This window comes from Otolemur garnettii, unplaced genomic scaffold, assembly GCF_000181295.1.
Source record: "Otolemur garnettii isolate 467f Iridium unplaced genomic scaffold, OtoGar3 scaffold00007, whole genome shotgun sequence".
Lineage (NCBI taxonomy): Eukaryota > Metazoa > Chordata > Mammalia > Primates > Galagidae > Otolemur > Otolemur garnettii.
Window position 1 is genome coordinate 31259822 of NW_003852402.1, and position 12570 is coordinate 31272391.

The window sequence follows — 12570 nt, forward strand, 5'->3', positions numbered from 1 at the left end:
GGCCTTTTAGGATATATTACATGTACATAGAACGTATCACGTGTGACCTAAAATACCTTGATGGATGTTTCTCTTCCTCCCAAGACTGTAAACATCACTAGGATGAAGATCATAACTAGTTTTGTTTTCTTCACTGCTTTGCACGGTATCAGGAACACAGAAGCTCAGTAAAAGTGGATGTATGGATAGAGGAACTGGAGGCTGGATAGTAACTTATGAAAGGGAACCTAACTGGGATGAAAGTTAATACACCTACTTAGAGATTAACTTGGCCTCTTCAGTTTACAGGTACTATAAAGTTATTTCATGAAGAACGTTGCACTGAATTATTTATATCTAGGTAGTAGATAGTTCCTAGTAGTCAATGGGAAAGTTATTATATTCCAGGACTAGAAGAAAACAAAGACTGCATCTCCTGGAAAGGAAGAGAGGGCCATTAGTAGGCCCCTCCGCTGTCAGACATGCCCTGGGCTAAGTGCTGTAGCAGTTTAGTTTATTATGCTTATCACATCAAGTCCATGTATGTGTTTTGGATTCCCCGGGGCTAGTTCTATTGTCTCGTATTCCTGTTTGTGTCCTGTCAAGAAACCATCTCTCAAAGCGACTCCCTGCTATACCTGTTCTGTCCTTTTCACTCACTCCCCTCTGACCCTCCATTATCGGTATAATGCTTTAGCTACTTCTCCAACTTTCCTTCATATTCAGATGCTATCCTGAGAGTTTTCCAGTGAAGACCCTCCTTCTTCTGTAAGCATTTTTCCCAGCCCTCAAGTACTGCTGGACTTGGAGGTGAGATGGGAAGATTCCTTGGTCCTCATTGCCGATTTCAGATTGCTTTCTGGCATTTCTCTCCAAAATCATCCAGCTTGAATCTCATCCCAGAAGAGTGTATCACTTTTATCCCTTCATGTTATTTTTTTGCTTTTGTCTACAGGCATCTAGGTCCTGCTTTCTTTTGTTGTTGTTGTTGCAGTTTGGCCAGGGCTGGGTTCGAACCTGCCACCCTTGGTATATGGGGCTGGCACCCTACTCACTGAGCCACAGGCGCCGCCCATAGGTCCTGCTTTCTTGTTTACAAATATGAACTCCTGCTTTGTCACCCTAGCAGTACTCCTGTGTCGATTCTGGTGACTTCAGTGGATGAGTGTCTGACCTACCCATCACCTCGGCCTCTCTGTAACTCTTCCTTTGACCTTTGCCTCCCCTCATTTCCATCCCTCTTCTTTAGTCATAGTGTTTAGCTCCTTAGCCTTTAGAGAATGTTTAGTTACCCACTGTCCTATTGCAGTGCTTTCAGAACCATCATTTAAACAATTCTTTAAAACCACGGGGACCTACAATTCATTAATTCTACCATCATTTCACAATCTCTCAGCCTCTTAATATTTTTTGCCACCGTCACAAGGTAATGTTCCCTTTGCCGCACCCTCCACTTTCTTGCCAGGCAACTGTCACACTGTCTAAGCTCCACTTTCCACCTGCTCTGTGCCTGCATCCATTACAGCTAAGCACACAACGATGATGAGTGGGTTAAATATCTGACCACAGACTTCCAAGGGGCCCTCACTGCTGACTGACAGCCGCACTACCTGATACACCCCCTTTAACCCCCATTCACCCCTCTTCTGTTATTTGACACTTCCTTCCCTCTTCTTAAACCTCCAACACCTCCTCCTCCTCTCTGATGATAACCTCATGTCTTAGTAACCGAGAAACTTTTAAGTAATGAGCACTTCCACAGATTACCATCGCTCCATCTACCCACCTGCTAGCATCTGTACTAGCCTCCTCCCCACTCTTACCATAAATGAATTATCTAGACTTCTAAGCCTGTCCTTCCACTTAGTAGTACCCTCTTGTCTACTCAAAAGCACTGATTCACCAGTTCTTCCCTATCTCTTCTACAGAATCATTTTTTACTGTTATTGAATTATTCCTGTCATCATCCAAGCATGTATTTCTCTCTCTAATTATGAGAAAAATTCTTTCTTTTGATTCATTCTCTTGCAAAGTACCACCCTTCTCTTATTCCTATCACCGTATTCTTTTTGAAGTGGGTATTCTTGCTGTCACTAAATTTCCCCCTCCTTCCGTCCTTCCCTCCCTCTCTCCCTTCCTTCCTTCCTCTCTCTCTTTACTTCTTTTGTTAGAGAAAGGGTCTCACTCTGTTATCCAGGCTGAAGTGCAGTGATGCCACCATATCTCACAGCAACCTCAAACTCCTGGCCTTAATGGATCCTCCTTCCTCAGCCTCCCAAGTAGGTAGGACTATAGGCATATACAGCCATGCTTGGCTTTTTTTTTTTTTAGTAGAGACAGAGTCTCAGTACGTTGCTCAGGTTGTTCTCCAACTTCTCTCCTCAAGTGATCCTCGTGACTCAGCCTCTAAAAATGCTGGAATTATGGGTGTGAACCACCACTGCGCCAGCCTCCCTTCCATTCTTTTTCATTCCCAAGCTGATCAGTCTTTTTTAATCCCTTTCAGTCAGTGATATAAACATTGCTGAATTCAGGAGTCCAGTCTCAGTCCTTAAACAACTGGAGCATTGGCAGGATCTGACACACTTGATCACCCCTTCCTTCTTGATAGGATTTCCTTATCTTTCCAGAACACCACTTTCTCTTCCTTTTCCTCTGACCTTCTCGGTGTTCTGTTACTGTACTCCCTTGCTGGTTTTTCCTCATTCCTCCAACCTCTTATATGTGCAATGCCCCAGAAGTTCGTCCTTAGTTCACTTTTTCTCTGTCTACTGCTCTAGTAGTAATCGTATCAAGACTTATGACTTTGAATGTGATCCACATGTCAATGACTCCCAAATTTGCGCATCCATTCCAGACCTCTTCCTTGAACTTCAGATCATTATATTCAACTTCTGAATTGAACTCTTAGCTTGGATAGCTAAAAGATATTTCACACTTAAATGCTCAAAGCTTAAACTCATAATTTTACCCATATACTCTCAAGCCTGCTACATCCCTAGCTCTTTTTGTCTTGTTTTAATAGAAACTTCATTCTTCTAGTTGCTCAGGTCATTGGAATCATCCTGAAATTTTCTGTTTCTCTCATATTCCACATCCAATCCATACAGAATTTGTATTAACACCTAATATTTGTATAAAATCTGACTTTTCTCATCATCTCTGCTGTTCCCACCTGGGCCAAGCCATCATTATCATGTCGTGACTGGAAAACTGTAGTAATCGCCTAACGGATTTCTCTGCCTTAATTCTTGCCCTTCTATGCCTGTTCAAACCACAGCAGGCAGAGTGATACGCCTTACAGACTAATCAGAAGCTTCCTCTCCGCTCAAAATCCTCCAATATCTTTCATTTCACGCAGGCAAGTGAGAGTGAAACAAGAGACTCCTCTGAGATGGTGCCCTATTAGCTCTCTGAATTTATCTCCTACACTCCTATACTCGCTGACCCTACTCCAACTAAACTTTTTCTTTGTTTTTCCTAGCTTGTGTTAGTTAGCGTGCTCCTGTTTTGAGGGCTCTACAAGAAATGCTCTTCCCTCAATATCTTTATGGCTAACTCCTTTATCTCTTCAAATCCTTTCTCACAGATCACTTATTAATAAGGTCTGTTGTGAACACTCTATTTGACATGTAGTCAGCCTTTCCACCACCCCTCCCACACACCTGCAGTCTTCTTGCCTCTCTGTTTTTTTGCCCCATCTCCTATGGCTTTCTCAGACACAGCATGCTGTACTTGTTTGCTATGTCTATTGTTTGTTGTTTTACCCCTCCCTGTAGAATTCAAGGTTCATCAAAGCAAGAACCTTTATTTTGTTTCCTGATAAACCTCACGCTCCTAACGTAGCCCCGCAGTATCGTCTCTCACATAGTGGCCAGTTCTACCCCGGGAAGTCCTAGACGGTGATTTTTCATGTTAAACCCACAGCGACTGTCCCTCTGCCCAAACTCAACCATCTATCTACACTCTAGAAAAAAAGATTCAATTTCCAGACTGTGGGCAAACTGCCCAGCTCAGCAGAAGTATGTATTGAGCTATTGCATCACATAGCTCTGTTGGAAATACGTTGATATCTCAGAAGATGTAATCTGATTCTTGGTAGATCTAGTATTTCCTACAGTATTTGCACCAAGGCTCACATTAGCCAAAACTGGAACCCTAACCCTTTTCTCCTTAGACAAAGATTATAAAGTAACACCTTTATGAAAATCTACCTTTTTGTCTTTCTGTAAATGCCCATGATTACTTGACAAAATCAGGATGCGATTACTACAAACTATTTGGCAGCAAAATTTAACTGGCCAAATATCAGTTCATATATTGCATAGTGCTATATAATGTGTGTAATTTTGTCTCGTGGGTTAAAATAAGATAAAATTTAGACATTTAAGTGTGCAACCTGTAAAAATTCCTAGGACCTCTGCTGAATGAGTGGAGACCTCACCTAGTCCAAGAAAATAACATGAAGGCTATGTTAACCAGTTTGATGAAACGATTTCAAATTGTTTGTGAAAACACCACGCTGTACCCCATGATTGCATTAATGTACACAACAGCTATCCTTTAATAAAAAAAAAAAAAAGTTGGAGCCATAGCAATACTATCTAGAAATCACCAGCTGTGCTCCTCCAGTATGAGGTGCTTGCCAAAGGCATTTTTTTATTAAATGATTTCCCATTGTATATTATCTTTAAGCACTAAGAGCAATTATCAGCAATCTTGCATTTTTTTTGTCTGACAATCTAAAACATCCAGCCTTTTCTTGCAAGTTAAACTTTAACCTGCTGGCAAATTAAGAACAGTTTTAGACTCTTGAAAAAGATTTAAAGATTTCATTTAATAATCTCTCTGGTTTCTCCAAGTTTAAAAGCAAATAGCTGCTAAACCAATTGAGAATGCTAGCAAAACATAATTCAGTTGATATTTACTATAATTATATGAATTCTCCAGGCATTTCTCCGCACAGCTGTATTTTCTCAGCAGGCGTGGTAGGTGCCTATTTTTTCTCCCGTAGAAATTAGTGTACTCTGTTAGAAAACTGTTGTTTAAAAACCTGTGTAAATTTGGCTGAGGAAAAATTTGTTCCAAATACAGTAGCTTGAACATTGAAACAATTGCTCCTCTCTCTTTGGCTGGTTGCCATAGTAAACTATAATGAACAATCGAATGGGATCATTTGATTTTCATTTATTATAAGTCAGTGTTTTAGTGATGATGTGGGCAACTGATTATTAATAAAGTATAATAAGTTATATTATTATACTTTAAATAACCCTTTGGTCAGTTCTCTTTAGAAAGTCTAGCATCAATGAATGCGTGTATACAACCTGATGTTCATTCTAAGTCTTGCAAAGCGATTTGCTGATAGTTTGTTTCTAAATAGTTTTAATGCACATGTTGACTTGAATATTTAATATAGTACAATATAAACTGATTATTTGTTATAGGGGTAACACATAGAGTAAGACACTTGATAATGATTATAAAAAAAAATCCTTCAAGTCAGCTCTTTACTCTTTGGGGGAATGGGAGAGGAGTTAGGTGACTACTATAATCCACAAAACAGTGGCCCATGGAACAATTTGTATGGATGGGGAAACTATTTCTCCTGGTTGGACAAAGTTTGTTTTTATCCAACATGCAAAGAGTATCCAAAGTACAAAAAGATAAAGGCAGTTAATCACACGTTAGTTCTTCAGGCCTTCATATTTGTTAATTGTGTCTGAGACCTCCACAGCTTGTTTTGTAGAACTACATAAACTGGAAATTTAATTATTATTTTTTTAAAAAGTGAAGTGGGATTATAAGAAATTAGAAAATCTCATATCCAATATTTTTGAGCAATCTCTGATATTTTCTTTTTTGGGGGGGTTCCCATTCAAATTTCCTTTTTCATTTCCTATAGCATAACTGTGTACATTAATGCAATCATGGGGTACAGTGTGCTGTTTTCATATACATTTTGAAATACTCTCATCAAACTGGTTAATGTAGCCTTCATGTCATTTTCTTAGTTATTGGGTTAAGACATTCATACTATGCTTTTAGAAAGATTCACTTATACCCTTGTAAGATAAACCATAGAGGTGACTCCACCAATCACCCTCCCTCCTCCCATCCACCCCCCTAACCTCCCCTCTTGCACCCCCCTCCCCATATTCTTAGGCTATAATTAGATTATAACATTCCTATGAAAGCTATGAATTAGTTTTAAAATAAGGCTGTGAACATTGGATACTTTTTCTTCCATTCTTGAGATACTTTGCTAAGAAGAACATTTTCTAATTCCATCCATATAAACATGAAGGAGGTAAAGTCTCCATCTTTCTTTGGTCACCTGTGATTTGGGGGTGTTACTCAGGAAGCCCCTGCTCAAACCAAAGTCCTGAAGCATTTCCTCAAGATTTTCTTTTAGTGGTTTCATAGTCATAGTTTCAGGTCTTACATTTAAATCTTTAATTCATTTATGTTTGATTTCAGAAATGGGATCTGGTTTTCACAGCAACCTTTGTTGAAGAAACTGTCCTTTCTTCACTGTATGTTCTTGGTAACTTTGTTAAAGATAAGATCACTAAACATGTGTGGATTTCCTTCTGGTTTCTCTATTCTGTTCCATTGGGTTATGTATCTATCTGTGTTTATGGTAATTTGCTGTTTTGGTTACCGTAGCTCTGTAGTATAATTTTAAGTCAGGTAATATGATTCCTTCAGTTTGATTCTTTTTTGCTGAGAATGGCTTTGGTTATTCTGGGTCTTTTGTGGTTCCATATAAATCCTAGGATTTTGTTCCTGTTTCTGTGAAGAATGTCTCTGATGGAGATGCATTGAATCAGTAGATTACTTTGGGTGGCAGGGACATTTTAACAATATTGATTCTTCCAAGCCGTGACCATTCTAACAATATTGATTTTTCCATCTTTCCTTTTTTGTGTGTGTGTCCTCTTCAATTTCTTTCATTGGTGTTTTTACCGTTTTCATTATGGAGATCTTTAATTCTATGAGTTCAGCTATAGTTTGGTTAAGTTTATTCCTAGGTATTATTTTTTTTGAAGCTATTGGAAATGAGATTACTTTTGTGGTTTCTTTTTCAGGCTTTTTACTATTGGCCTAAAGAAATGCCACTGGTTTTTGTGTGTTGCTTTGTACCCTTTCCTGAATTTGTTTATCTGTTCTAATAATTTTAGGGTGGAAGCTTTAGGTTTCTCTAAGTATAAGATCATATTTTCTGTAATAAAAATAATTTGACTTCTTTTTTTTGTCCAACTTGGACGCTGTTTATTTCTTTCTCTTGCCTGCTTTCTTTAGCTAGAACTTCCAGTTATATCAAACAACAGTGGTGAAAGTGGGCGTCCTTGTCTTGCTCCACATTGAGGAAAAGCTTTCAGCTTCTCCCCATTCTGTATGATATTAGCTGTGGGATTACCCTATCTGGCTTTTATCATTTTGAGGTATGTTCCTGCTATACCCAGTTTTTTGAGAGTTTTTTTTTTTTTTTATCATATAGGGTTGTTGAATTGTATTGAATGCATTTTTAGCGTCAATTGAAATGATCACGTGGCTGCATTATAATTAAAATATGTGTCCATCAAAAACACTATTAAAAGAGTAGAAAATAAGCCACAGGAGAGGACACCTGCAGCACATGTGATTCCAAGGAAAGACTCAATGTTTGAATACAAATCAACAAAGGACAGAGAACCTGATGGAGTAAGTTTCTGTTTCAGCACTGCTGACTTCCTGAACTGGATGGGTCTTTGTTGTGAGGCTCTCATCTACATGTTGTGAGTTGTTTGGCAGCATTTTAAACCTCTACCCACCAGAAGGCAGTTGTAACAACCAAAAACACATCCAGAGATTGTCAAATATCTTATAGGGGGAAGGGAGTAAAATCGTCTCTGGGTGAGAAACGCTGTCATAGGACAATGAACAGAAGGTACAAACAGGCATTTGAAAAGGAGGACATCCAAATAAGCAAATGAAAATGCAATAAGCAAATGAAAAGATGATTAATCTTATTAATAATTAGGAAAATGCCCATGGAAACTGATTTGGGGTATGAGAGACTCCTTATATTGGCAAAAATTGGAAATTTTAGCAATTGTTAGATAAGGAGCATTGGCAATTCTTATGCACTGTAAGTGGATATATAAACTTCTTCAAGCACTTTGAAAAACGGTCTCGCATTTAACTCGCATCCAGTTAAAGCTATCTATAACTTAGGACCATGCAATTCCACTCGTGAACCATATATCCTAGAGAAATACATTCACTGTGCATCTGAATACATGTTCAAGAATGGACAGAGCAGCATTATTTTTACTGGCCAAAGGCTAGAAGCAATTCAAATGTTCAAACATTCAATCAATGGAATACAGCGGTGAAGACACATAAGGGAAATCTCCAAGTCAGGATGCATTTCACAGATAAAATACTGACTGAAAGACGGCAGAGAGGAATACGTACTGCTTTATTCCATATAAAATGTTTGAAAATAATCAAAATTAAACTTTATATTTTAGTGATGCATACTTAGTAGTGAAACCATAAGAAAAATCAAAAAGTTGTTATCAGAAGTCAGGATGAAGATACCCATTACAGGTCTGGAGAAAGAGAGTGATGTAAAGGAGAGAAGACACTAGGATGCTGTCATTTCATGATTTAATTGTTGGCTTTGTGATTCTGGTTATATTATACATTTTATAATACTCTTCTGTGTGTGCTTATATGTTTCACAATTTGAGAAAGGTAATAAATATTTCCAAAAACTCTTCTTTATTAAAAAATCTTTTCCTCCTTTAAAACTATTTTAGTTTTACTTTCTTAACATTTTTATCCTAATCTAATATTTTCATATTTGAATGAGTTCATTGCTCATCTATTAAAATTAATGTAGTAAAATATATGTATATTTTTCAATGTTTCACTTTCTGTGATAATAAGGCTTCACAGGATGCAGATTTATGGGCTTTAATGTACTTCTTTTGTTTTTTTATTTATATTTTAGAGGCAGGGTCTTGCTTTATTATCCAACTGGAGTGCAGTGGTGCAGTCACAGCTCCCTGCAACCTTGAACTCCTGGGTTCAAATGGTCCCCCAACCTCAGTCTCCCAAGTAGCTAAAACTATAGGGGCACATCATCACAGCTAGCTAATTTCCTTTTTTTTTTTTTTAAATAAAGGCATAGTCATGCTACATTCCCCAGACTGGTCTCCCAGAATGCTGGGATTATGGGTGTGAGCCATTGTGCCTGGCCCCTAACACACTTCTTTAACACATCACTTTAGGATGGTGTTTTTTTTAATACAATTATTATTGGTATATGATTTAGTAAAACAACATAATCACATTATAAACTTTGATAATTATTGTCCATCAAACTAGAAGTTTATTGAGAGGGTATCTAATATATCTCATATCAATGAAATATGAATACTGATCAAAATTATTGTCAACTGTTTATGAGACATATATGACTGCTATGGTTTGAATGTTCGTATGTCTCTAAACTCACGTTGAACGTGCATGGGATCAAGGCCCTTATGAAAGAGGCTTCATATAGAGTTGGCCCTTTTGCTCTTTTACCCTTCTGCTTCCTGCCACGTGAGGACACAGAATACGTCTCTTCCAAGGACACAGGAGTTCAAGGTTTCAGGGAGCTGATGGAAGCACAGAGTCCTCATCAAACACAAAACCTACCAGCGCTTTAACCTTGGACTTCTCAGCCTCCAGAACTGTTAGAAATAAATGAATGACTTCTAAACAATATCTTACCAAGTTTCAGGTTTTTTTTTAATAGAAGCACAAATGAACTAAGACAATTGCTAAAAACGAATGTCCAAAAAACTAGCATGTCATTCTAACATTTGCTAAGATAGTAAACATTTATTAAGCTGAAATGAAGATTTCATAATGTTGGTTTTTAAAATTTTTTTTCCAAGCACAAGGATAATGAAATGTATTTTCCATGCAAAATATTATATACATTAAATAACATACAGTGGTAACAATGCGGTGTAGGTTTCCTGGGAAACAGTCTCTGTGATACAAATATACATAATATTCAGAATGTTATTGAACTAAATTACATTTCAACTATCTCAGGAAATAACATTCTATTGCAAGAAAAATCATTTCAAAATTTTATCCATGAGTTTTATTTAGGATATCATGAATAATTTGAAAACCATAAACGATTCCACTGGCATTAAAAAATTATGACTATCAGATAACTTTCAAAATGGTATTGTGAAGAAGTCCATGGCCTTGCTCCCTGGTGAAAGTTGGTGAAAATTATCTGTTAAAAAAATAATTTTTTCAGATCTCTAGAAATTGCCCTAAGGGCAGATGACAGCAAATAGAACGGCAAATCTATGGTATTTGAGCCACCAGTCACTCCATTCACTACCCCTCTATAGTTCAGTCTGACAGAAGCTCTCCTCTGAGGGTTGTAGCCAAGACCGGGATGGTGGGGGAGGTAGGGGGGGCTCTTTTGACCTCCAGCTCCCAGTCAAGGATGATAATAGCTTCTTGGGAGCAGCAGGGTGCTGACATTTGTCATCCTCTTCAAATCCCATGCCCATGTTGCTGGGGCTCTGTTTTTCAGGCAGGTGGGGCAGAGAGGTCTGGATCTTTCTTCTACCCAGCCCCATCATAGGGCAGAAATTATATCCCGGGTGTCGCAGGGTAAGAATAATGAAACCCAATTAGCCTTGCTTCATTGGGCATTGGGTGGAGTTTTCAGGCCAGGAGACACAAGCCACAAAGCCAAAGTTACTGCCCTCCTCTGGTTCCATGCTGGTAGAAACAGGGCTGTCACTCCACGAGAAGTCTCTACTCTGAGCTCGGTCCTTGCTCTCACACCGGGAGAGAAGCAGGCTGTTAGGGTAGACAACTCTGAAGCTCTCTTTTTTCTTATTTTTTGGGGGTGGTTTTTATGTTTTGTTTGTTTGTTTGTTTGTTTGTTGAGACAGAGCCTCATTCTGTTGCTCTGGTATAGAGTAGAGTGCTCTGGTGTCATAGCTCACAGCAACCTCAAAGTCCTGGGCTCCTCTTGCCCAAGGGATCCTCTTGCCTCAGCCTCCCAAATAGCTGGGGTTACAGGCATGTGCCACCACATCCAGCTACTTTTCCTTATTTTTGTAGAAATGGGGTCTCTCTCTTGCTCAGGCTGGCCTCAAATTTGTGACTTCAAGTAATCTACCTGCTTTGGCCTGCCAGAGTGCTAGAATTACAGGTGTGAGTCATTGCGCCCGCCTAACTCTGAAGCTCTCAAAAAGAGCACTGAATTTATTTGGTATAGAACAGTACTTCTATCCAAGTACTCACCAGGCCTGACCCTGCTTAGCTTCTGCGAGAGGCTGATACTCTGTATGGGAACAACTAACTAAACTGTAAACCAGCTAGAAGTTTACCAAAAACATAAGAAAGAAACTCAAGAACTCTTTAGAAATTGGAGCAAACTTGAAAGATTGACCTCAACTATGACCTCTGCAAAGGAGTTAGAACTTAATTGGCTCAAACAATGGAGCAATTTATATCCAAGTGCATCGATGAAGACAATAGATCAATAAACCAGCAAGTAATGGAGGCTAGCATCTGGTATATTACCAGTAGATGGGGACAGATTAACAGAGAAACCTGGGGAAAGTGACAAAGAGAGTCCTACTAAAGCCACGGTCATCCCAGGGTAACTGTGGACATGCCTACCCCCTGAGAAAAGAAAACCAACCATACATTGTGGGAGAGAATAGATTTCACTAAGTATAATCCATGGACAGGACAGGGGAGGCAACAGAGTGCCTTTGGGATGGCTCTGAAGTTAGACTTAGCTGACAAAGCCAGAAAGTGGTTAATTCCAATATGTCCAAAGACTTAGAGAACATCGTGCTTAAAGACGTAAAGGAAGGTCTGATGACAAAGTTGCGTTTTTTCTGTAGATATCACGCTACAGAAAGAAAATCAGGAAGGCACTCCACCCCCGACCCAGAGTCAGGAACCTCTGAAACCTCAGGAAAATATATCACGACCCATTCACCATCCTTTAGTTTTAAAAACTAACTTTGAGGAAGAAGAGGAGGAAGTAGATGAACAAAACGGTCAGTAAACCTTTTTTTTCTGATTTCTCAAAAACCTCACGTTATTTTCTTCCTGTGTGTTTAACGAGTGGAGGTTTGTGGTGTAGTACCTAGGGCAGATGTGGGTGAAAAAGTAACTTCAATTTCATTAAATTAATGTGTTCTAATTTGTTCTGTATCTAGATAGATACGTCATTTGGATCGGAAGGTTCTTGTTGTATATGGCCGGGAGACAGCTCATGCTTAAACATGTACAAGTACTGGCAGAAATACTAATAACATCTCTTATTTATGTACGATTACTTTCTAAAACACACTGGCGGACGTGTGTTTCTATTTATCTGTGTATTTATGGAAAGTTTGTTTCACAGGGAATCCTTGAAGTTACAGAAATCTGTAGAGTAGTGTAGAATTTATAAAGCATAAAGTGCTGTCATCTGTATTATCCCAGGTAATCCGCATAAAACTATGAACAGGGTTAGGACCTAGGTCTTTTGCATCTTTTTTTTTTTTTTTT

At 38.7% G+C, this 12570-nt stretch overlaps 1 protein-coding gene across 2 annotated transcripts in view; it reads left to right on the forward strand.

Annotated features, from left to right (window-relative positions):
• CUNH12orf50 (chromosome unknown C12orf50 homolog) overlaps window positions 1-12570 on the forward strand; it is a 34463-nt gene that overhangs the window by 2855 nt on the left and 19038 nt on the right. For both annotated transcript variants that reach the window (XM_003783374.2, XM_012814201.2), the window contains exon 4: window positions 11916-12074. In XM_003783374.2, the coding sequence (XP_003783422.1) occupies window positions 11916-12074 (159 nt within the window). The remainder of the gene's footprint in view (window positions 1-11915; window positions 12075-12570) is intronic.